The sequence below is a fragment of the Protopterus annectens genome, chromosome 6.part0 (genome assembly GCF_019279795.1).
Source record: "Protopterus annectens isolate FY-2018-M chromosome 6.part0, PAN1.0, whole genome shotgun sequence".
In the NCBI taxonomy this organism is placed as follows: domain Eukaryota; kingdom Metazoa; phylum Chordata; order Ceratodontiformes; family Protopteridae; genus Protopterus; species Protopterus annectens.
Genome location: NC_056737.1, coordinates 36,404,015 through 36,429,489, shown reverse-complemented (window position 1 = coordinate 36,429,489; position 25,475 = coordinate 36,404,015). Strand labels below are relative to the sequence as shown.

General features: G+C 39.2%; 1 protein-coding gene across 1 annotated transcript in view; it reads right to left on the bottom strand.

Annotated features, from left to right (window-relative positions):
• Positions 1 to 25,475, bottom strand: part of LTK (leukocyte receptor tyrosine kinase) — a 1,073,506-nt gene that overhangs the window by 884,861 nt on the left and 163,170 nt on the right. The window contains exon 4 of the mRNA XM_044073449.1: positions 8,689 to 8,820. Coding sequence (XP_043929384.1) covers positions 8,689 to 8,820 — 132 coding nt within the window. The remainder of the gene's footprint in view (positions 1 to 8,688; positions 8,821 to 25,475) is intronic.

Here is a 25,475-nt window from a genome sequence, read left to right as displayed (position 1 = left end):
TATGGTCAGTTCCTAAACCTATGGACACTGCCATTCTAACAAAACTATACCCAGCTGACTAGATATGCAGTGGTCTCCAGTATCAGAGCTGCATTTCAAGACATAGTATTTCGCCTTAGGCAAAAAGAAATGTTCATGTCCCTGGTATAAAAGCAACTTTCTCCATTTGAAATCCTCTATAGGAAACACTCTCCATAGTCTCCCACTTTTCACAGCTGCTCAAAGAGCTGCCATTTTGTGCAGAGTGCAGCACCACTGCAGGTCATCTTATAGTATACTACTATACACTCTCACTTAGAACTTTAAGTGACTCTCTCCTACTCCTTCCCATCTACTAAAGATCTGGTATAATGGATGAGCACTTCCCTGTCATCTCTGTTTCTGGCCTGGTGGATATGAATATCCTAAGGTAGTGTAGTAACTGTCTCATGTTCACTGACAAACCATTTAATTTTAGAACAGACAGAGTGTGTGAGAGATGTGGATACACAATATCATTGGAGGCAAAGCTCTGACAAACACACATTAAAAATGCAAACCAGGTTGCCAGTGTTAGACTCAAAATACTCACTACCAACACTAAGGAACAAATACATAGACCCAAATCTCCAAGATCTTCTAAAAACATCTCTCAGTGGCCCCACCCACACTCAAAAAAGACAGCACCTCACACAACACATAACTCTGAAATCATAGTAGACTTGCTTACAAACCGATAAGGTAACACACCACTCAGCCAAACATTCTAGTCATTGGGGATTCCATTTTAAGACATACTGCTGACCCCTTACCAGGCTAAACAAGGAGAAGATCACATTGAGCTGTCAGTCTGGAGCCAGAATCCACCAGATCATGCATGTACTTAGGTCTTTAAACCACAAGTACCAGTATGACACTGTCATAGTCCATGTGGGCATAAACAACTAAGACATACCTCACAGGAATATATGAAGAGAGACATGATGGAGCTCTCTGAATATGTGTCCCAGGCATGTATGTATCTAGCTTTGGGTAGCATCCTACTTTCACCAATGATGATGCCACAGTACCAGAAAAAAAATGTTTGACTTCAACAATTGGCTTAGCTTCTGGTGTCACACCAAGGGATCCAATATCTGTCAGTCTGGGGAGTCATGATTAACAAACTATGATGTTTTGCCAGAGATGGTTTGCACTTGTAACCACTTAACTTCTAGATACTGGCAAAAATGTTATCTATCCCCATAATCCCTTTTTTAGGCAGTGCCATGATGTTAAACCCTTCAACATAACAAAAATCAGTCACTGCTACCTAAAGGTACTGCTGCTCAATGCTAGGAGTTTAAATACAAAACTGCACTCCCTGGAAGCACTCCTCAACCTGGAGAAAGCAGACATATGTGCAGTCATTGAAACATGGTTCAGAACCATATAAAGAACCCCGGCTATCAAAGTCTACAGTGCCTTTCATATATTTTGATCCCTCTCAGCTCATTATAAAACAAAGGAAGGAAGTATCTCAATGTTCATAAACGACAAGTACACTGCTAGACTGCTCCAATAACATGACTCACTTGAGCTGCTCCATGCCCAATAAACCACAGGAGCATCATATCCTTGCTAGCTACAGATCCTCAAACATGAATCTGGAAACCCACACCTCCTACCTAAACCTACTGGAATCTCTTAAGATTCAGCCTAACACCATACTTATGGGTGAATTCAACTACCCCTCCATGAACTGGGAGACTCACATGACCAATAATTCACTTTCCTAGAGGTTCTTGGTTTTGTCAATGCAAACACCCTATAGCAACTTGTTAGCTCCCCAACTAGAGGTACAAATATCCTAGACCTAGTACTCACGAACATGGGGGGATGCTACTCCCTCCCATGCATTAACTTCTCCCTGGTAAGATCCGGCCACAAAATGATCTCCTTTAGTATTAAAACTAAACAAGAACCCCCATCAAACTCCAAACCTGTTAAGAACTTTGCTAAGGCCAATTACCTCAAACTAATTGACAGCTTATTAAACTTTCAAGCCCCTACAAACCCAGATGATACTGAGGCCTACTCTGAGCTGTACATAAAAGCACTGTATAACCACATTCATAGCTGCATAGAGGAGGCAGTACCTGTCCAAATGAAACTTATGATTACTGGCAAAAATAAATTACCCTGATCAACCCATAACATAAATAGGCTATTCAACAAAAGGAAAAAAAAATCCTTTCCAAAGCCAAGAAGGAACAGACAAAACACTGCAAATAGACATCACCAGTCTAAACAAACAAATTAGAGAGCTGGTCAAATCTGTCAAAGCAAACTATTAGGCAATGATAGCCTCTCAGATAAAAGATAACCATAAGGCTTTTTTAATTATGTTTATAACCTCAGGGGAAATGCTCAGCAATGTGTTGAGTTAATCATGAATGGCAACCCTTACACCCAACCCGAAACTATAGGAAACCTGCTGGCCAATATGCTCAGTTCAAACATATCCCCCCAACACTTCCTACCACACCCAGAGAAATACACGCAACCATCCCCCTACTGGTCATTACAAGGGAACAGGTCTTTACTGTGCTCGTTAAAGCCAAAAACACAGCCCCCATGGGTCCTGACAACATTCCAGGATGCTTCTTAAATAGCTTAAAACAGAATCTATCAGGGTCACTAGAAACTGTTTTTAACCACAGCCTCTGGATGGGCTTTGTCTCAAAGGAATGGAGGACTGCAACAGTCATTTTATTTTATTTTATTTATTTATTTTACATTTGTTAACCGGGCTAGTCCAACTGGATACATGTCCATTTTCAGTGGAGGCCCGAGGAGAAAAGCTCCGCTAACTACTACTTAACAAGTTAAAAAATATACAGAATTTTGCAATAAAATCTCTCTGCATAGGGATAGTCATCCCTATGCAGAGGGAGCCCATCAACCCAGGGAACTAAAGAACCATACGCTTAACCAGTCTTATCTGTAAGGCCAATGAGACAATTATCATGGGCCTCATTAATAATGGCATAGAAACTCTCCAAACATTTAACCAGACCCAATTTGGCTTTGTCAAAGTGAGTCTTGCCTGCTTAGTGTGGTGGACTTCTTCAAGAAAGTCAACAGGACCATGAAGGAGGGTAAAATGGTATACACTGCTTATCCAGACATTGCCATAGCTTTTGACACACTCCTCCACTCAGGGATCATAGATAAACTTACTGACTTAGACATAATCCCCTACATCGTGAGATGGATAGCAAATTGGCTCACTGACAAGACAAGTTGTGCAGATAGATGATTCCACTTCCGATATGAAACTTGTTACTAGTGGTGTCCCACAGAGCTCAGTGTTGGGATCCTTCCTGTTTGGTATATACTTTTCTGAAGTGAAGGCCAATGTTGGGGACCTCTGGCTCACTAAGTTCACCAATGACTGTAACCTGGGAGCAATCACTGAATCCCCAAATGATGTTGACATGCTACAAACAGGCCTAAAAATGACAAACGACTGGTGCCAAAACCATGGTCTCAGACTAAATGCTAAAAAATTTATAATTATACCTTTTGTTAAATCAGATATCCCCACAAATTATAATATCGATAGCACACCCCTAAAAGTAGACTCAGTGGTGAGGCACCTAGGAACACAGATAGATAACCTAAACTCTGACCACCAGATAACTACAGTAGTGACGAAAGCCTTCTGTGGGACTCAACTTAGAAGTAAAGGCATGGCATCAAGATCAAAGGAAGTCATAGTGCCATTGTTCTTGGCCCTCATCAGGCCCATAGTCAAGTACAGTACTCCCTTTTGCATGTGCCTAACCAGGTACTTACACCAACTAGAGTAGCCCCAGAGGTTTCTCACAAAAAAAAAAAAATACAAAGTGTAAAACACATGTCTTATGCAGACTGACAAAAGGCCCTATCCTTTTACTCCATCTTATATCGTTTATTGAGAGGTGACTTATGTCTGACCAACAAAGCATTTTCTGATCTAGTCCTGATGAAAATGTTAGATATTCCCATAAAAAATTATAGGAGTGTTAGGCGTTCCATGGTCCTGAACCTTATTTGTGACTTTAGCAGAACTTGCCAGAGAGACAGATTCATATTCCAAAGGCTACCTCATCTATGGAATAAACTTTCCATCCTTATAAAACAAAACCCATCCCTCACTCTCTTCAAAAAGAATTTGGATAAGTGGATGGAGTACTGTAAATTCACTCCTAGGGTACTGCCCATGTCCCTTATGGACAGAGTCAGTCTATAAAATGACTCAGGGCTCCAACACCCAAAGACCCACTACCCTGATACTACCCCATCCCATATCACGGGGATTAAAATATAATATTAGCTATTAGCCTAGTAATCACCTATGAACCTACGGTAGGCTGCTGAGCTGAGAATATCAAGAAAGGATAGAATCAAGTCTTGACAATTTGGAATGGAGAGCCTAAAGTTTAGAAAACTTAAAACTGAAATATCGAAGTAATACTATCATGTGTAAAGCCACAAATAACTGGAAATAACAAAGGACATAATCAGGACACCCTTTATTCTGGAGGATGTTGAACAGGCTATCCAGCTACACAGGTTCAGGATAGTAACAAGAATAGAGGAAACCATAAACCATAAATAACCATGCCATACTATATATTAACAGTGTATACATAGTGAAGTAACAGCAAATCTCCCACATAAACAAGTCAGAGCTCTTTGAAATATGCATGCACAACTCACTTTACTATATCATAAAATGTTGGCAGAAGGATGTTTAAGTTATTTTTGTCTGCTAGAGTGCTGGGCTTCACCCATCCATCCATCCATCCATCCATCCATCCATCCATCCATCCATCCATCTCATTTTCCTCTCATTTTGAGTATTTTAAACTTTATCTTTTTACTCTTCCAAATGTTTTAGGCTCTACTATAGATTCTCCAGTCCTCTGTCCTCTCGATGAACAAATGTTTCATGATGCCAAACATGAACTGGGTTCATTTAATCGCTAGACATGTATTCACTTATTCACCCTGTCTTACCTATCTAGCATTCTTCCTTCTTAGGCCATATATGCCCATATCTTGCCCCCATATTAAAAGATGTTAGGCTCCTTCAGACGAATGTATATCCATCCTATTCACCTATATATGTTATATGCACTGTCTCTGGAAGCATGAATTGTGTATATTGGTCCAACTTACAAGGGTCAGATTTATGGCATCACAGCCTTCTTATCTGTGGCTGTTACACTTGTAGATAAACATCTAAACATCTGGATTTCCCCTCCTTTTGTCACATTCCACTAACCCTGCTGACTTGTACTCCCAAGTCATTCTTGGCACTATGATTTTGACGCTTCCCCCTTTCCTAAATATTGCACCCTCCCATAGTTATCTTTTCATAGCTGCCACATCATGCACTTAGAGGAGGTGAAGCAGATCTTTCACCATACAGATCATAGAAGCAGCTTTATCCCTTACCAAACCTGCATTCTGGTTAGATACTTTCCCCAGTCTTTGTATCAGCAACAAAGACAATAAGCCATATTTCACCTTACAGACCATTCACCCAGCCTTTTCATATCCCTTACCAGACTTACACATCTGTTAGGTACATTCCTCAAATGTAGTGCCATCTACACAGAGAATAAGTCATATTGTTCTGTGCCCTGTGTGACATTAGTGATGAATATATTAAATAAAACTGTACCTAGGACTGACTCATGTTGGACTTCAGTTTTCATCTCTTGCCCACTGAAAGCACTCTGTCACTGTCATTTTTACCATCTTATTCTGGTAGATATGTCACCTAATCACTTCTAAATCCTCCTGCACCTTTTGTTACCCACTGCAACTTCCCTTCATTTTGTGAGATATATGAAGCAGAGGGCCAATCAATGCCTTTACTGACATCTAAACTGATCACATCCACTGTCTTTCCTCTGTCCCATCGGTAGTAAGTCACTCACTGGAATGGACAATTTTAATCTGTCAGGATTTACCAGTTGAAATTACTAAGCGGCATACTTTGCTCATAAATTCATGTGTTTTGGTGTCACCACAGAGGTCAGATTTCCTGTTCTTAATTTCTCTAAGCAGCTCCTCTCATTACCTCTGAAAATAAGTACTGTTTCCTTACTGCCCCCCAAGGGGCAAGCACATTTTCTAAGAGACCTGCCGAAGGTCTCTACCAGAGTTTCAACAAGTGTCCTGACGGTCCCTCTAAGAAACCTGGTTGGGGTCCTACTTGGTCTCTGAAGCTTAACTTATTATTATGTGACACTCCTGTCAACAGGCTGGATTGTGACTGTATAGAACTCTGATACTGAAATAAAATAGAACAAGAGAAAATCTTTTCAGCTGAAAAAGAAAAGAAGGGTTTTACATTTATTTTTCAACTGTAGAAACTTTCTCATGTTTAATATGCTTAATCGTATTAACAAACACCACAGCACTGTAAGAGGTCAGCTTGAATGGAACAAGGCAAGCCATGCAGATAGTGCAGATAGTGCAACAGATGTAATAAACACCAAGGAGCAATTTGTGCTGTCAGGGTTAATTAGTTAATACCCCATCCCGTTTTTGTCAGTATCCGCAACCCCCAAGCGTCTGTCCTGCCCTTCCAGACTAGTAAAGTGCTTGCTTTTCTTTTACAAAAAGTGACAAGAATGAGTTCATGTTCTTGTCTGTTCCTTGGCCTCTTTATACTTCTGACTTTCCAAGTTCAGATCACCTATTTGCTAATCTACTACTATGTGACTGTGAATTTGTTGTTCATGAATATTGACTTTATGGAGCTTTTCTTCCCAGGGCTCCATTGAAAATGGGTTATTTTTGGCTCAATTGGACCATCCTGGTAAACCAACCGCAAACAAATAAAATAAATAAATAATCTGCCTTCTTTCTTTCTCCCAGTTACACAAATAAGACCTTCGTCTTTTTCCATTTCTTCCTTGGTCTTCCAGACATAATCTACTGACTTCTTTGCCCTGTGCTTAACTCTCTTACTGTTTAAGCCATTTGTCCCTCCATTCTTTGAATGTCTTTGCCTTAAAAGTTATTTTACTTCCCAAAACATGTTGGTTTCTTCTTTCTCTTTGAACCCTCTTCAGTCTCTTTCATGCATTCCCCCATGGGACCCTTTAATTTATTTCACAGCACCTTTGCTTTCTTCATATTTCTCATATTTTCCAAGGATCTTGCATATTAATTCTTCCCCCTGTAATGCCTGATTCTGCCTTTATGAGTATACTTAGTTTATTCTCCAGGGCCACTTTGAACAATGCCAACACATTGTCAATATTCTGACATTTCAGCCTTCATGTTCATCCTTTTTTTTTCTTGCAGGGAACTATATATTGTAATCTTCCTTCTTGTCACATAGTAAATAATGCTTTCACTATATTTGGTACCTTCAGACCAAATATACCCCTTAATCTGGGCAATAGTGTGGTACAGGAAGTTATAGAATATAAAGATCTAAGAGTATTAATCTAACATTTGAGACCAGTGCATGCACTGTTAAAGGTAAGGCTATGTGGGTGGTAAGATTACTTAAACAAGATCAGAGACATTTCTTGTAAAAATATTCACTATTTATGTTAGACCTATAATATACTATAACTCCTTGGTCTGAGTTTATTCAAGAGATTTATCAATCCTGGAGAGCATTCAAAGGAAATATACCAAGAGAATAAGAGAGTTCGGGACCTTACCATATGAAGAACATTTAGAAAAATGTAGTGTTTTCTCTATCAGGTATCTCTGGCTGCATGGTAAACTGTGCTTAGGATATCATGCTCTACATGATGACGAGGTTGGTTTCATGTTACATATTGGGTTACTATAATCTAGTAGGACATCATTAGATGGAAATTATACTTTGAAAATTGCTAAATGCAGAACTTTAATAAGAACAAATGTATCACTCCTATAAAATACCATTATATACTAGGTAAGGCAGTTCACTTGAGTCATTTAAGAATCTATTTCCACAACTGGTTTGATCCAAAAGTTTATTCATAGAATATGGAGTCTGCTTTGTGATGGCCACATGACCATTACACAGTTTTCAGGACTATGAAATTATGAAACTTTCAAAAGGATTTATCAAACCTTTGTACCGCTGTGGTTACCACCTGTCCCTCTTTTGGCAGTAATGCCCTGTTAAAAAAAACATGAAAAATGGCAAATGTTCAGATAGTCTGAGGCAAAAAATATCCTCTAACTTTCCTCTAACTGTTATATAAAACAATTATTGTGTGTGAAACATTTCAGTATATCAAACAATATAAACAATTTGATTTCTACTAAAGTAATCTTTTAGTTTAACAAACAGGTGAAGTACAGTCCATTGCACTGGTTGTGGGTATTGTTTGTGCTGCAAAATCAAATGTCCCACTTCGGGTACCTGAAATGATAGAAACCCCATGTATCACTGACTCCAAAGAAAACCAGCATATTTAGGTCTAATGACAGAGATAAGAACACAACAAAATACATCTTTCCTGAGTCTCATTGAAGAACAGCACCTCCTACAGGTCATTCTTGCACATGTATGAGCAATGATAAATGCATTGTACACAGATGGGGCAGAGATTTCAGCTGCTAAAATGTTGTGACAAACAACGGCATACCCAAACACAGATCTAGGAATATACAGACAGTACTATGTGAAACCTAAGCATGTAACATGTAACATACTTTGAAGATGTATGTTGCTCCACCTCCTCCTCCTCCTCCTCCAGCCCATTCATATGACGTGTCATTTTTCACATGGTCATCTTCAATGACCGATGACTCGCCTAAGCAAATCTTCTTTGTCTCAGCATTTTTCTGTTAAGGAATCAAATAAATAAAGGACCAGTTCCACTTTTAGCATTGCATCATAGTTTATTCCTAACAAAGGATGTACAGTTGGTGTGGCAGTTAATTTTCAGTTTTACTTAAAGTGATAAAAGCAGCAGCATTCTCAGGTGTGTCATGCTAACTAAATCATTGCACCTTGTATGGCTAAGTAAAAATCTTAAATGGAAAAAAAATCGTGTGTGTGTGTCTCCCTCTTTATCTTTATATACAGTACACACACACACACACACACACACACACACACACACACACACACACACACACACACACACACACACACACACACAAAACATTCTCTTTCCATACAGCATATACACACAAACACATACTGTACATATATAGGTTCATAGGTGCGTACTAGGCTAATAGCCCTGGAGCCTTTACAAGCCTAGCCCATAAAAGTGCCCTGGCATATATTCATGGAATTCATATTCAGAATTAATCACTTAATGCCTAGATACCTAGAGCAGGGCTGCTTCAAGCTTTAAAAAATGGGTTCCTGCTGTAATTTGTAATTGTTTCATAGCCTGCAGTCACTACATCTGACCCGAATATTGCAGGAGCTCTGTCACAAAGCCCTACACCTACAAGTTTACTGAGACTTTTGTAATTTGTTTCCTAGCTGCCACTACATGTGACCCTGATATTGCAGGACATCTGTCACAAAACACTACACATACAAGTTTATATATGAAACACTGTTTTGAAATACTGGTTAATCTGTTAACCCCATGAATTATACTAAGTGATGGTATTATATTGTGCCTATCAGTGTAGTGCCATGTTCTGATAATCAAAAAGAAAATTGAAAGTCATGCTGCTCAATGCTAGGAGCCTTTATATGAAAATACACTCACTGGAGGCTCTCCTCACACTGGAAGATGCCTATGTCTGTGCAGTCATGGAAACTTGGTTCAGGGCTGTGGAGAGCACCCCTGCCTTACCAGACTATACCTCATTCCACACTTTCCGACCCCAAGATGAGGTTGGAAAAACTAAGGATAGTGGAGAATCTATCTTTATTAAGGACAGGCACACCTCCAGACTGGTTTACTAGCATGATGCACTGGAATTACTTCAGGTGCAACTGACAGTTGGCAAGACACCCATCTAAGTTATAGCCAGCTATAGACAACCCTCCATGTCTCAGGACACCCACTCCTCCTACCTGGACCTACTTGACTTCATCAAAGTACCCCCTAACACCCTGATCCTTGGTGACTTCAACTACCCCACCATAGACTGGTTCAACCATTTTGGCACTAATGCACTCACCCAACGATTCCTTGACTTCATCAACTCTAATGCACTAGACTAGCTGGTCTCATCCCCCACAAGGGGAGATAACACACTGGACTTGGTTCTCACCAACATGGGTGACCACTGCAAAATGTTCTTCCCTGGTGAGATCAGATAATCCGTCTGTCTAATTCGAAATTTCTATCCTACCCAACCCCTTCCTAGCCATAACCAGGCCAAAAAACTTCTCAAAAGTTGACTACAATCTCCTAAAGGAAGGTATTAGCAGCTTCACACCACCGACCCTCATAGGATGCAGACAACTATGCTGAACAGTATGCCAGTGCAGTATACAAGCACCTGTATAACTGCATCGACTCCCAACAGAACTAAAACCTGCTCCTCAAGGAAACACAAACCTATGTGGTGGACATCCTCTGTCAACAGGCTTTACAACAAAAGGAAGACACTATTGTCCAAGAGTAAAAAGGAGCAAATTCCAAACTGGAAAAATTCCCTCCTTTGCCTCAACAAGCAAATTGGATCACTAGTGAAAAACTCCAAATTGCCAATTATGAGTTGAAACTAGCCTCTGAAACAAAGGGAAACCTCAAGTCCTTCTTCAGTTATGTTAGGAACCTCCATGGCAAAGCCCAAGTTTGTTCCAAATTAGTACTTAATGATACCACTTACACTGATCCTGCTGACTTAGCCAACCTGCTAGCTGATAGGTTCAGAGCAAACTTCACCCCCTTATCACCCCCGCAAAGGCCCAGTCGACAACCTGATACTTGTCCCACACCTCACATCTCTGTAGATCAAGTGTTAAAGGCTCTATCCAAGGCAAAGAACACAGCTTCCATGGGACCCGATAGTATCCCAGGCTGTATTCTGCACCATCTCCAGCAAGAACTAGCTTTGCCATTGAGCACCCTTTTCAACCACAGCCTAATTACAGGCTTCATCCCAGCAGAGTGGAGAACCACCATTGTCATTCCCTTGCACAAAGGTACTACTGCTACTGACCTGAGTAACTATCACCCCATTAGCTTGACAAGTCTATGCCATGGACCATATTATTATGGAGCTCATAAACAAGGACATAGGCAAACATCAAGCACTTGACCCCCCCCCAATTTGGATTCTTCAGGGGCAGATCTTGCTTATTGAACCTAGTTGACTTCTTTGAGACTGTCACCAAGGCCCTGGATGAGGGAAAGTCAGTACATACAGCTTACTTTGACCTGGCCAAGGCCTTTGACACAATCCCCCACTCAGGCATCAGTGAAAAGCTAACACAACTTGGTCTTAATCCCTGTCTCATCAGATGCATGGCAACTGGCTCACAGATAAGACCCACAAGGTCAAAATAGGTGCCACCACCTCCGAAAGCAGACCTGTCACTATTGGTGTTCCCAAGGGATCTGTCCTGGGACCCCACCTGTTGGCATCTACTTCTCAGAGGTCCAGGCAAAGACAAAGGGCCTGTGGATGACCAAGTTTGTGGATGACTGTAAGTTGGATGCTATCATTGACTCCCCAGATGATGTTAACATACTGCAAGATGGTCTCACCGCTACAAATAACTGGTGGCAAAGTCATGACCTTAAGTTAAATGCAAAATAAATGTATTATCATACCATTTGGCAAAAACACAGCCCCTACTGATTATCACATCAACAGCAACCCCCTAATCACACAACCTGCGGTGAGAGACCTGGGTACTCAGCTTGACAACAATCTCACATTTGACCATTATGTGGTGGCAGTGGTCAGAAAATACTTTTACTTGGTTCATTTCATAAGTACAGGGATTGCATCCAGAAAAAAGGAGGTTATTACCTCTCTGTACTCCTCCCTCATTAGACCTATAATTGAATAAACTCTTCCTTTTGGTATGTATCTTTCTAAACACATGCACCAACTGGAAAGGCCACAGAAATACCTCACAAAGGGAATCCATGGCTTCCAACACCTGTCCTATGGGGACAGGCTCAAATCACTATCACTCTACTCTGTATCATACAGGGTTGTCTCCCAGAGGCTGCCCTGTCTCTGGAATAGACTTCCCATACATGTCAAACAGAGTACCTCGTTAATCTTCTTCAAGCGCAACCTTAATGAGTAGATGAGAAACCACAAATTTGTCTCCAGTGTTCCACCTTTGTCCCTCATTGACAGGGGTGACAGGTGCTGACTGAGGTTTCTTTTTTGGGGATAAACTCTTGGCTAGGCTTGTAGGGGTCCCAGGGCCATCAGCCTAGTAACCTCCTATGATCCTATTTGTTCAATACAGCTGTATGTTTACACTGCTTTACTGTGGTTCTCTATTAGTATAATTTCTGCTACAACTACTTTAACCTTATTCTCCTGCTATGACTTATTTTAGTCCTTCCTACATCTCTTTTTTGTATAATAAGTACTAACTTTATTGCCTCAATATAATTGTATAGCTTAGTAGAGTTTTAGAGTATTTTTTTTCTTTCATTTCAGAGCCTACATCTGACCCCAATATTGCAGCAGCTCTGTCACACAGCCCTACATGTACAAGTTTACTGAGACTTTTGTCATTGTTTCTTAGTGTGTGGTCACTACATCTGACCCTGTTTTTGCAGGGGCTCTGTCCAGAGCCCTGCACCTACAAGTTTATGGAAACTTTTGTCATGGTATCATGTAAGATATTTTTCATGAAGAACCTTGCTGTGTATTAATTTTAATCAGTTAAATACATGCTTGCTCTGTATTTATAGTAGGACCCCTTACTAAGTTGCCACTGTCTCCTTTTGCTTGACCAGTAGACTGTACTGCATATGCCAGGTATTTAGTCTCAGGAAATGACAGAAAACCTTTTTTACTTGCATCTCTTTTATTAATTGCTTTGTTCTGGCTATAAAGTGGTTTCTCTCAGTTGTAAATTGACCTATACACTGACCTGAGGGTAGAAGATCCGCTACATTCGGCTTTGCTTCCCCCATATTACCTTAACCACACACCCCTTTTTCTACACTACTATCCCACGGTATTTTTACTTATACTCTATGCCCTACAACTGCTTCAGTTCCAACAGCCCTAATTCCCCCTACTTCTATTTAAGCTATCTCACTCTACACCAATCATGCTGTTTTACTCATGCCTCTCATTTCTCTTCCTTCTTCTCCCTTCTACCTTAACAACTCCTCCAACAGCACTACTAGAAAAGCATACCTCAAGTATTACTTCATCACCACTCAATCCCTCCACCACAAGCTTTTCAAAGGACCCCAGGGCAACACATTACAAGTCAAAGATAGAGCCAGTGGATTGTAAAATAATTTTTCATCTGTTTTCTAAAATGATACTTTTGAGTCAGACTACTAAGTTGTAAAGAAAGTTTGTTTCATACCCTGCAAACTGCACAGAAGAAGGGATATGGTCCAAAGTGATTTGGAGTTTTAGGAATCTTTGTACAGGAGTTGTTTGGGGATATTAGGTGATACACAGGAGTGGATCAAGCTAAGAAGGGACTAGAGGAGGGGTATTTCTGTGGAAGGTATAGGATGGAGTAAATCATACATAGCATAATACCATTTATATAATGCTAGCGTTTCAGCCAACTTTGCCTGTGAATAGTGAAACAGTGATATATTCTATACAGGTGGTTAGAAGCAAATTCTGCAATGGTGTTATAAGCTGGCTTTATTTGGTGAATGGCCGCAGTACACACTGGAAAGTATATTGTCAACCTACATTAGGTTATGTACAAGATATGGTGTGCCACTGTGACTTGTTCTTGCTTTGTAAGAAATTGATTTACCTGATAACAGAGACTTGGTCCTTAGTCTTCCGGGAAAGTCTGGTCTTTAGCCTTCAGGGCTAGTCTGTTAATAAACAAACCAAATTTTTGTTATCTGTGGTAACACTGAGAAGTTTTGCTAACTGAATTAGTTGAAGATGGAAGCCTTCCTACAGTCGTTCTGATGCTGTAGAAGTAGAATTACTTTAGATTTATTGAAGCTAAGGCACGTCCAGACAGAGCAGTTAATTGCTGAGTAATATCAACAGAGTTCTGCAGTAGTTTTATTAGTGCAGAGGTTCTACTTTAAGTTACTAGCAGAGCCATCTGTCTACTGGATGATGACATGTCACTAGAGAAACTGACAACAAAGATAATGAAAAGTAGGAGACCTAGGAAAGATCCTATTAGTACTCATCGTATAAGCACAGATTTGTGAACAGACATCCATCACCACTTGCATACAGGAATAAAGCCATCACTGTAGCCTAGGTGATCCAGGTTTGACTAGTGCCCAGCAATGAAGGAACAGACACGGGTTGGAGGATGACAAGACTTTGCATCTTTTCCTCCCTTTGGTTGGAGAGGTAATTGTGCATATGTGGGCATCTTTTCATTGATGAAATTAGTGGAGCCCACTGATCATATTGAAGGTGCTGTCATAAGGAGGTTAGGAGTCAGTGTTTGAATCACATGCAGAGGAGCTGGTGTACCTCATAGTGGTCCACTGTGCTTCCCCCCACCCAGACAGTTGGATATGCATGGGGGCCATAGGGCCTGAATGTAAACCCCAAGCCCCAGCAAAGATGATGGTACTACACCCTGCTACTACAATTGCCTCTTACCACAAGGAAATGAGTGGACCAAAAGGCTGTTGCACATGGGTAATAAACAGATCAATGAGGTGGCTAGATGGAAGGTTCAATAATCAGCAAAAGACTGCGGAGAACATACGGCAAAAAAAAAAGACTTGGGAGAGGACAGGCATCATTCAATCAAGTGATTTTGTCTGGTCTAAGAGACAGTTCCTCAAGCAGCTGATACTTTGGGAAGTGTTTGGAGTATGTTGTGATTTCAAAAGTCAGGCTCCACTAAGATAAAAAAGTGTCAGATCTAATTAACCCTTTGGCTTATTAGGAACACAAAACATATTATGCAGGAAAGAGATAAAGCATGGAGGCAATGCTATAAAGTCAAACCTGAAACCTCGTACTGGACATATAGGTAGCTGAGAAATCTCTCAAGAAACACATTCAAACCAACAAAAGAACTTTCTTCACCAAATGCCAAAATAACAACATGTCTAACCCAAAACGTGATTGAATGGTCATAAACAAACTCCTGAAACCTGGAAAAACTACGCAGTCAAATCTCTTGCCAAATTAAACAAACCAAAACATAGCTCAACAATTTATTTCCCTTTTCATCCAAGTAACATGTGAAGCACTAAAGAACATAGCAGATAACCCATTAGATACCCTTTAGTTAATTCAGAATGGTACCTCAATATTTTTTTCTTCAACCAGTCCTAGCTAAAATAATACAAAAAATGGTACCATTACTGAAATCTACATTAGCAGATGACCACCTTCCTGATGAATACTTAAACTCTGCTGGACATGCCATAGCCTACCCCATATCGATATTAATCAACAGGTCCATATTAGAATCAGATGTACCCAAACTATAGAAAAAAGGGTTACCTTCATTTGATTGATGAAAGAGATAGCTGAAACTCATATGGTCAGGAATTTTTCTCTTTTCCACACTGTAGTGTGATCTTAAAATTGGTATATATAATTAGTAGGGGGTGCAAGGGAGCTTACCCCCTTGAAAAACATTGTTTGTCTTGTTTATGGGTATTGTTTGGCTTCTTTTAATTGATTGACAAACTAAATTGACCTTATGGATTTTGACAATTGAGTTCACTGATCAAATGAACTAGATGCAGAAAAAAACATGTATTATCCCACTACATAAAGGAGGAAAATCAGTGGAATTATCCACATATTGACCAAAAGACATACTTTCTCCATTGTCAAAAATCCTAGAAAGATGTGTACATTCCCAATTGCTAAAGTATCTTACAGATAATGACCTACTCCCTCTCATCCAACATGGTTTTCACCCTTCACATAGCACCACTACAGCTCTTCTCTCCTTCCACAACATAATAAATCAACTTAGGGACAAAGGTAAACTAGTCTCTTGCACATTCTTGGATCAATCAAAAGCATTTAGTTCTGTTTCCCATACTAAACTGTTACATGCATTACTCTCCCTGTTTCTCCACCTCTACCCTAAGATTGTTTGAAAACTGTCTCTTAGACAGAACACAGTGTGTCAAATGGTAAACATGCTACATATCCTACCTAACCATAACCATTGGTGTCCATCTCAGCTCAATACTAGGTTCTCTTGTCTCCTCTTCAACATTTTTTTAAACAAACTTCAAGGGGCAAGTCTTTCTGGTTCAGTATGCAGATGGTTGCACTTTAATCTGCTCAGCTCCAAGCATGCCATTACTACAAACTATTACACAACAATCCTACTTCCTCCATCAAATCTTTTGTGAACAAATCCAGTCTTCTCCTGATCCCAAACAAAAAAAAAAAAATTCATCCCAAAAACAATACTATGATCACAAAAGTACCTTTACTATATCATGCATACAAAACACTAGACGTGAGATTGTCACACATGCTAAATTACATGGGGTCACCATAGATGATAATCTAAAATTTGACCTACAGATCCAAAATACTATCAAAAACCCCATATAAAACTAATAAAGCAGTTCTGTACCTCACCTTACACTCCAGAAAGAACACTGCCCTTTCATGTCTTTCACCAACTCTTTCCTATGTCTCTTCTCTACTAATAAAGGTTAACTCCTCACATTTAACAATAGTGGAACCATATTATAATAAAGTAGCAACATTTGCAACCCAAATTCCAAGTAAGACCCATCACTGCCTAGCTCTCAACCAACTAAACTGGGTTATGGTACTCTCTATTACCCAAACAAATGCCCAACACTGAATACAGTAATGTTATGGTATTTCCCATCCCCCAAACAAAATGTCCAGAACTGAAGACAGGAATGCTGTGATACTATACATCACCCAAACAAATGTCCAGCACTGAAGACAGTAATGTATGGTACTCCCCATCTAGACCTATCAGGTTTAATGGTACATATCTTGCCCACATCCATAGACTAAATAATAAACATGGTAAAGCAATGTAGTCATCATATGTATCCAAATGTTGGATACTCTCCTACAAGACTGAAGACAAATCATAAATCCAAACTGCTTCAAAGCAAACCTTAGGACTTGCATCTTCCATACCAAACTATGCTCCTGCCACTCTTCTCCTGGTTCAATGTTGCTACAACTTCTATCCAGATGTCATCCATATGCAGTGTCCTTTTGATCTTCAGGGACAATCTAAGCTCTTGGAGTTTCATTAGAAGGCCCAGTAGCATAGCCATGCCTAGAAATCCTTACTAAACATTCTGCTATCTATTAGTAATGCCATTCATATTCTGCTGTACCTAACCACACCTAGAAATTCTTACTAAACAATCTGCCATCTATTAGTTATGGCCTTCATATTCTGCTTTGCCTATTAATTTAATAGAAGTTCTTTACATTATCATTGCTACAGTAAAAGTACAGTAAGACTGAAAGATTACTGAAATTTAACTCTGTGAAATTTAATTATTTCTAGGATCTATTTCTTCTGATTTTTTTTTCTTTATATACTAATTTTTGTATCTTGTATGTGATAGTTAACATATGCTGTTTTGCCTTGTATTGTATTGTATTGCATTGTGTTGTATGACATCTTGTAAGATTTCTTACCTGTGGAACTTTTCTCCCTGGACCTCCACTGAAAAGGGGCCTGACATGACTCTGTCAGACTTTCATTGTAAACAAATGTTAATAAATAAATAAGTAAGCAAATAAACAAATTAGCAGTCTGCCCTTTAGGTTTATACATCCTTCTACCCCTCTCATTTTCCTATCATTTCACTCACCTTTTCTCCACCAGTCCCATCCTGTCTTGCATGCCTGTGTATATTCCCTATCCTCCACCCATTTTGACAGTATATTCCATAAGTTCACAGTATACTGCTTGTACCCCCCTCATCCATCTTCTGTCCTTCCTGCTAAGGGCAGCTCCTTAACATCTCTGTTACATGACCATGTACGCATATATCATCTACCCCTTTCCAGAATCTCCATTTTATAATTATCTAACATGCACCAACAATGTGCAACATTTCTGAGATGTAAGACACAATGCAATAAAGAGTACATATATATGCATCTACTTTATCAATACTACAGCTAATGCTGCACTTAACTATGAAACACAAATTGTTAATCATATAGTAGCATAGCTATTTAAGTATCTTCAAATTTGCATTAACACAACTTGCCAGAGTAAAGAGCTAATAAAAGAAATATAGTAGGGACAAATAGTTATTTCAAGTGCATACATAGCTGTTTATTTCTGAGAAAGCTGCATCAATGATTGTAACTAAACAGTGCCTTAAATGCCCCCAATCCAGTAATTGTAAATGTTGCCTGTTCTTTTGTTTGCTGTAAGTTTCTATACTAAAGGTATTGTCAACTACAAGGTAGATAGAATGCTCTAGTTAGCCTTACATTTTACATATTAGAAGCCCAATGACAGACTTTTATAGATGCATACTCTGCATTTCAGTCTCAGAAGTCCTCCATTGTAAGTGGTTCCATAAAATGAACAGCTTATATTAGGCAATGTTAAACACAACTTAGTTTTATTTGTGGATACTTTTTCTTAATAATATTTCATTGGATTAGCATTTAAACAGTTGTCATTTCTATTTCTCACATATAACCCTTTTCTAACAACAGCAGTTTTGCTATATTTCCTCATGTTTTACCTTCTAGGAAAATTAAGTAGAAAAACATACTTTCAAGACCTACAACCACCTTGAGAGGACATAATTATTTGTTAAAAATACCACTGATTACAGTTTTTCCTATCTGGAAGGGTGCTCACTAAAGAGCCATCATCCTTTCTGGAAACAGACTTTAAGCATGTACAGTGCTGGCTCAGAATAAAAAAGTAACTGTTTCAAGTCACATTCTTATAGCCATTTGAAATTCCTGTTAAACTGCATACTTTTGAGAGCCATATTAAAAAGTTAACTTTTATTTTATATAAATCCAAAGACACTTCCTGTTAATCATAAAATATTAAATTGTATGATATAAAATAACACAACAGGAGTCCCTATTTATCCTGGCTTTAGCTGAAGCACAACCTACAGATTAATTTCTTACTAACTGTAGCACACTGATTGAGTCTGCTCTGCTGCATTTCCCCTCACTTTGTTCAGGCTCTCTCCACTCCCTTGCCCTACCCCCAATTACCACCCACCCACCAACTCTCCTAACACCTAAATTTAACTAGCAAGAAAACCATACCCACGAACTACACCACCAATATTTAACCCATAACCCTGTCTGCTAAACCATTTACCACATCAATACCACCAGCTAAAAAATGTACTCAATTAATATCCAGAATCCAGTTAAAAAACACCAGGAAACTCAATTAATAAAAAATCTAGTTCACAACTAAAACCTTCAACAGAAAGATACAACCAGTCTCTAGACATTACTATAGTCACAGAAATATGGCTATAACCCAATATCCTGGATACAGCCATCGTCCCAGAAGGTTAAAACATATATAGATGTGAAAGGTTATCCTAAAAGGAGGTGTAGTAACCATTATCTACCCCAACCACCTTACAGTAGTACCCTAACAACAAAAATGCTCTCCTTGAATAAGTTGGAACTACCACCTAGCCTACTAAAGCTAAACAGTAAAGATCCATCTGTATTATAGCTCTACACATCCTTCCCAAAACAACTTGATGAGGTAAATATCAACTGGGTTAAAGCCAACCCTAACACAAGAAAAAGCCCAATCAACCTCTTCAAAGTAACCCAACTAATAACTCCCCCTAACCAAAGTATACAAACCAAGTACTACTGAATTCATCCTTGATATAACCAAACTATAGACCCGCCACCAAACTACCACCATTATCAAAGGTCCTTAAGAGATATATTCATACTGATCTTCTCTAGTACCTATTAAAAAAACAACTAACTTTACCACACTCAACATGGCTTTTGCCATTTCATAGCACCACCATTGCCTTAGTATCTTTCCTAAATACCATAAACCACCATTGGAATGAAAACAAACTCAAATCTTACATGTTCTTAGACCTTTCAAAAGCATTTGACACTGTTCCACCCAGAAACACCCTAACCTCACTGGGGCTCTCCCAACCTACAATCTCCTGGTTTGAAAGCTATCTTATTAATAGGACACAATGTGTAAAATTTCAATCTGCTCTCTAATAAATACATCAATAATATCACCACATTATCTAACCTTTCTACTTTCATTCAATACTCTAAACTCATCTGCTCAGCCACAACTATAAATGAACTTCTAGCCCTCATGCAACAATTATTTACAAACATAGAAAACTGTCTCAATAAATCACAACTACTGCTAAAGACTAAACAGACCAAACTTATGTTGTTTCTTCCAAAAACCTTAGTCAAACTAAATCAACTCATCACAATCTCCACACTCCAAACTTCTCCCATTGAGATTGTCTCTTCTACAAAACTGCTTGGTATCACAATAGATGCTAAACTAACATTTGAAACTCACATTCAATACTCATTAAAAAAAACCACCAAAAAACGTGGCACCCTATATAAAGCCAATCCCTACCTTTTAGAACAAGCATACACAATCATAGCTACTGCCTGTCTCCTTCCAAGCCTGTGTCACCTGCCTTCACTGCCCTTCAATCTACACAACTAAAGTCAATCAATGCTATAACAAAACAGCAAGGTTCGCAGCTCACCTATCCAACCAACCAAATTCACCACTGCATCACCCTCCAAAAACTATCTTGGCTATACCTCCCTAGCCAACTCAAACTCTCTCAACTAAATATAGCTCAAAATACCCTCTAACAATCCCAGAACTGTCCAACAACACGAGTATTGCTAGAGTGGTATATTCCTCCATGATCGCTGAGGTCAGAAACCAATGGCCTTGTCAAAGTAATCAGCTGTGTGACAAATATGGTCTACTTGTCTGTGAACAACATAGGATTAGAAATATCTGATGTGCACAGAACAGCCATGAGCAGTATCACTGATGAAATATATGCAAATTTGGATTAGAGACTCATGGCAGACCCGGTATTTGTAGATTTATCAAGAGCATTCAGAACAACAAACTTTGCTCTTCTGTTATGGTATACAGGACTGGCGTTGTTTAAAGAACCTGTATGTGGATTTACAGCTATATGAATGATCATATGTTCAGTTTAAGGAGTGGTAATATATGTTCTGATCAAGAGAAATTAATCACTGATGTTTACAAGATTGTTTTGGGTCCAGTCCTCTTATGCCAACCTTTATGTGGATTGTCTAGTCCTGCTCTTCACTTCTATGAATCAATACCCAATCGCTGTGCACTCCTTCCTTGACCTATTCCCACAACCATGAGTGCTCTATCCCTTACCAGTTCCCACATCCGTGAGTACTCCTTCCATGATTCATTCCCACAGCCCTGAGTGCTAAATCCTTGACCCTTTCCCCATGGCCCCTAGTGCTCCACCCCTGAACCTTTCCTATAGCCCTGAGTGCTCCATCCCTGATGCATTGACACAGCCCTGACCTATTCCCACAGCCATGAGTGCTCCATTCCATGACCCATTTCCACAGCCCAGAGTACTTCATCCTTGACCTTTTACCACAGCCCTGAGTGATCCACCCCTGAACCACTCCCACAGCCTTGACTACTCAACTCCTGAGCCACTCCCACAGCCCTGACTACTCCAACCCTGACCCATTCCCATTGCCTGAGTACTCCATCCCTGACCCATTACCATGGCCCTGAATACTCCATCCCTGCCCAGTTCTCAAAGCCCTGAGTATACCATCCTTGACCCATTCCCAAAACTGTGAGTACTTCATCCATGATCCATTCCCACAGCCTTGAGTATTCCTAACTCATCACTGAACCTGACTTCCAGTGCATCAAAATCCACTTCCCTAAAAGCTCACATGATAATCCGTGACTTTATATTCTGACATTTCACTCCTCTTTAATCCCACAGTGACATGATCTCTTTGGGCCAATAATGCTTTTACCAGGACATTATGAAGACTGAATCCAGAAATTTATTGAAGTGGGGAGGGAGTACAGTTTCTCAGAGGTGAAACCTTTTAAAGATATATGCCATTCATTTGCAATGCATCATGGGTCTGAGGAAGCATGCATGGTTTCTCAGTGCATCATGGGAATGAGGAGAGGAGGCAGGACTTTGCAGTATATTGAGAGTATAATGAGTCAGGGCTTTCTTTTGCACAGTTGGCTCAGCATACTGATGAAGCACCAGTCAAAGCATTAAAAAACAATGAAACAACTTAAATAAATAAATGCAGCTATCTTTTTCATTAGCACTGTGTTAAACAGTTAAATTCCATGTGTCATGTTTTATAACACAGAGTTACAGATTTGTGGAGAATTGGCAGTAATTTTGTTAACTTAGTCATGACTTGATTATACATAAGACAGACCAAATAAGCCAACCAGAATTGTGCCAAGCAAACACTCCAGACAATGTTTCAGAGGTATTGCTGAGCTCTATCTAAAAAGGTGCTGCACAGCAAGCAATAAGCATCCAACCTGACCAAAACACTACAAAGGGCTTAAGTAGTGGAACATATACACGAAAATAAACTGCTGAGATTTAAACAAAAGCAGAAAGTGACTGCACAGCCTTGGTAAGTGAACCGCAAAGATGTTGACAACTGATGAAAAATGTCCTTTATTTATAGACAGTTATGATTTTTTATTGATAGACCTCAGCTTCTTTCTCAGTGGTGATGACCTAGAAGTGAACCTGAAATATTCCTTACTGTCAGATTCATCACTCTTCACTTTTTTCACAATACTGGCAAATTCAGTTTCCATCTCTGCCCTACGTATACATCTATGGCATCCTTACATGACACTAAGTTTGCCATAACTAAATGAGATTTGATGGCCCTTAGCCCAATCCACATTCTAATGTCGAATAACTTCAAATACCTTCTCTCATTTTTTTGCTACCAATCCAAAATGCTCATCCACTCCTAATGCCTCCCTCTAACTGACAATCATGAAGACTATCCCTGCAACAAATGCTTTATGGCTGTCAAAGCTTGCATTGTTGAGAATGCACGTTTAGTGCTGCATGAGGGTCAATTCAAACCTGAGTGAAGACCACATAAAATTATTAAAAGTTGTTAATTTGGTAAGATTTTTGATAAAAAGAAAGAGAAATGTGTCATTCACCAATTAGCCATGGATGATCTGCACTGTGCTGAAGAGGAACACTTTGATGGGGAACACGTTTCTGAGTTGGAGTTGATTTATCATGAGGTTCACTACCTACACAGACTAAGAAGGCACAGAAACTGAACATAAGTGCAGTGGCCAACAGTCTAGAGGCAATAGGGATCCAGCCACAGAATTTGATGAGAAAGTTCAGCATCCCTGTAAAAAAGGCTTTGTATTCTTTTATTGTTAATGTCAGATATCCTTGAGGCCAGTGGAAGTTGACACAGCCATTCAGGCCACAGCTAGCAGTGGTACAGGACAAATCTTAAGGGGCAGTTAAAAAAAATCACCAAATTTGATTTTTTCTTTTATATTCATTTTGTTCACTGGGTTTGTATCCGCAGACCTTCAGCCTATTTCCAGGTGATACTGAAGGTGGTATTCATATTGACTATGAGATATTTGGCCAGGGTACCAGGGAACTTCTACTCTTTATATATTTATTTTTTTTGTTTTCTCCTACTTTTTTGAGCCACTGGGAGACTACAGAGGGCTACTAAGTGGGATGAGAATTTCACAACTGAGAAGGATGGCAGCAGCAATGAACCAGGAACTGCTGCAAACTCCAGATGGAAAATGGCAGCAATAACAATAAAAAAGGATAAGACGCAAATATTTAGTCATCTGGTAGACTAGAAACAGAAGTGCTGGTGAGTATGTTGACTGAGGATGAGCCTTGTGAATCTGAAGAGCTGCAGTGGAACAAACCTGATGAAAAATATTTCAGTGAAGCAGAACAGTCTGGAAAAGGGGAGATATCAGCCTTGTGAAAAAGGAGGAGACCAGGATTAGTACTTAAAGAGCACATTCAGCCAGCGAAATGGCTTGTTGGAATGGTGTGCAGCACAACAGGGCTTCAAACAATATGGAGGAAAAGGTACAGAAGCACTAATTATTTCACAAAATTGTTTCTATGCAACAATTGTGACAGTGAACCAACAACATATACAAGAAAATATAGGAGAGGAAACCTATAAGGAATAGGTAGGTAAAATACACAATTTTCAAAGGAGACCTGTGGTAAAAATTAAATTAAAAGAAGAGCCTATTGATAGGTAATTCATTCTAGACAATACAATTTTGCTATTGGGACTTTATATAAATGTCATTTAACACACCTAGGAAATGAACCTTGTGTGAACTGAAATTTGAAGTTTTTATTAGGTGAAAAGTTTATAAATGAGTGTAATAAACAGTTTTACAGCTCCATGAAAAGATTATGTTTTTAAAATTTAAATATTTAGTTTAAAAGAAAAAATGATTATACAATTTAGAGCCAGAGAAACTGATGGAGAGTTAAAAACTGTTATTTATTTATTTATTTATTTATTTATTGGCATTTGATTACCAGGAACATCCAAATGGGTAGGTGCCCATTTTCTGGGGAAGCACAGGCAGAAAAGCTCAAAAGTATCACAAAACCATTTTACAAATTTCAAAAATAATACAATAAAAACAATAAAAAATCTAGAGTTTGAACAAACAAAATTAGACATAATGTGAAAATATTGGTTAAGAATAGATACAACTTATATGACAATGATTTAGTAATTAGAGAACTTTCAGCCAGTTTACAGAAATTAAAGGTAAGTTTGTATAATACAGACAGGAACTACAATATGAAGAGGGAGAAAAACAAGGTTATGGCATTTTTAGAAAGAGAGTCTGGGAGAGAAATTGATTGAAGTAAGGAAGTTTGTGAAGTAGGGGGACTGAGGAAATTAAGGGTATGACTAGGTACTTGTTCATATTCAGGGATATAGTTTATCCTAAACTTGAGCAAAAACAAAGACAACTTTAGGCTAGAAAGTCTTATAGAGTGGTTTTAAAGGACTGGAGGGAGGATACTGACCTGATGGATACAGGTAAGGAGTTCTAGGCCTTAGCAACATGCTAAGAGTGTAGAACCTGCCCATCATATTTGACAGGTCTGTGGACAGAGAGGAGTTTTTGGACATTGGATCGTAATGACCGATTTGTAACATAACTGTGTAGAATGATATTTAGTGCTGGACAAGCAGAAGGCTGCTGGATAATTTTAAAGGCAGTAAGAAGCTTTGTATGTTATTTGATGGTGTAGTTCTAACCAATTTATGGCTTTTTAGTCCTATATAGTGGT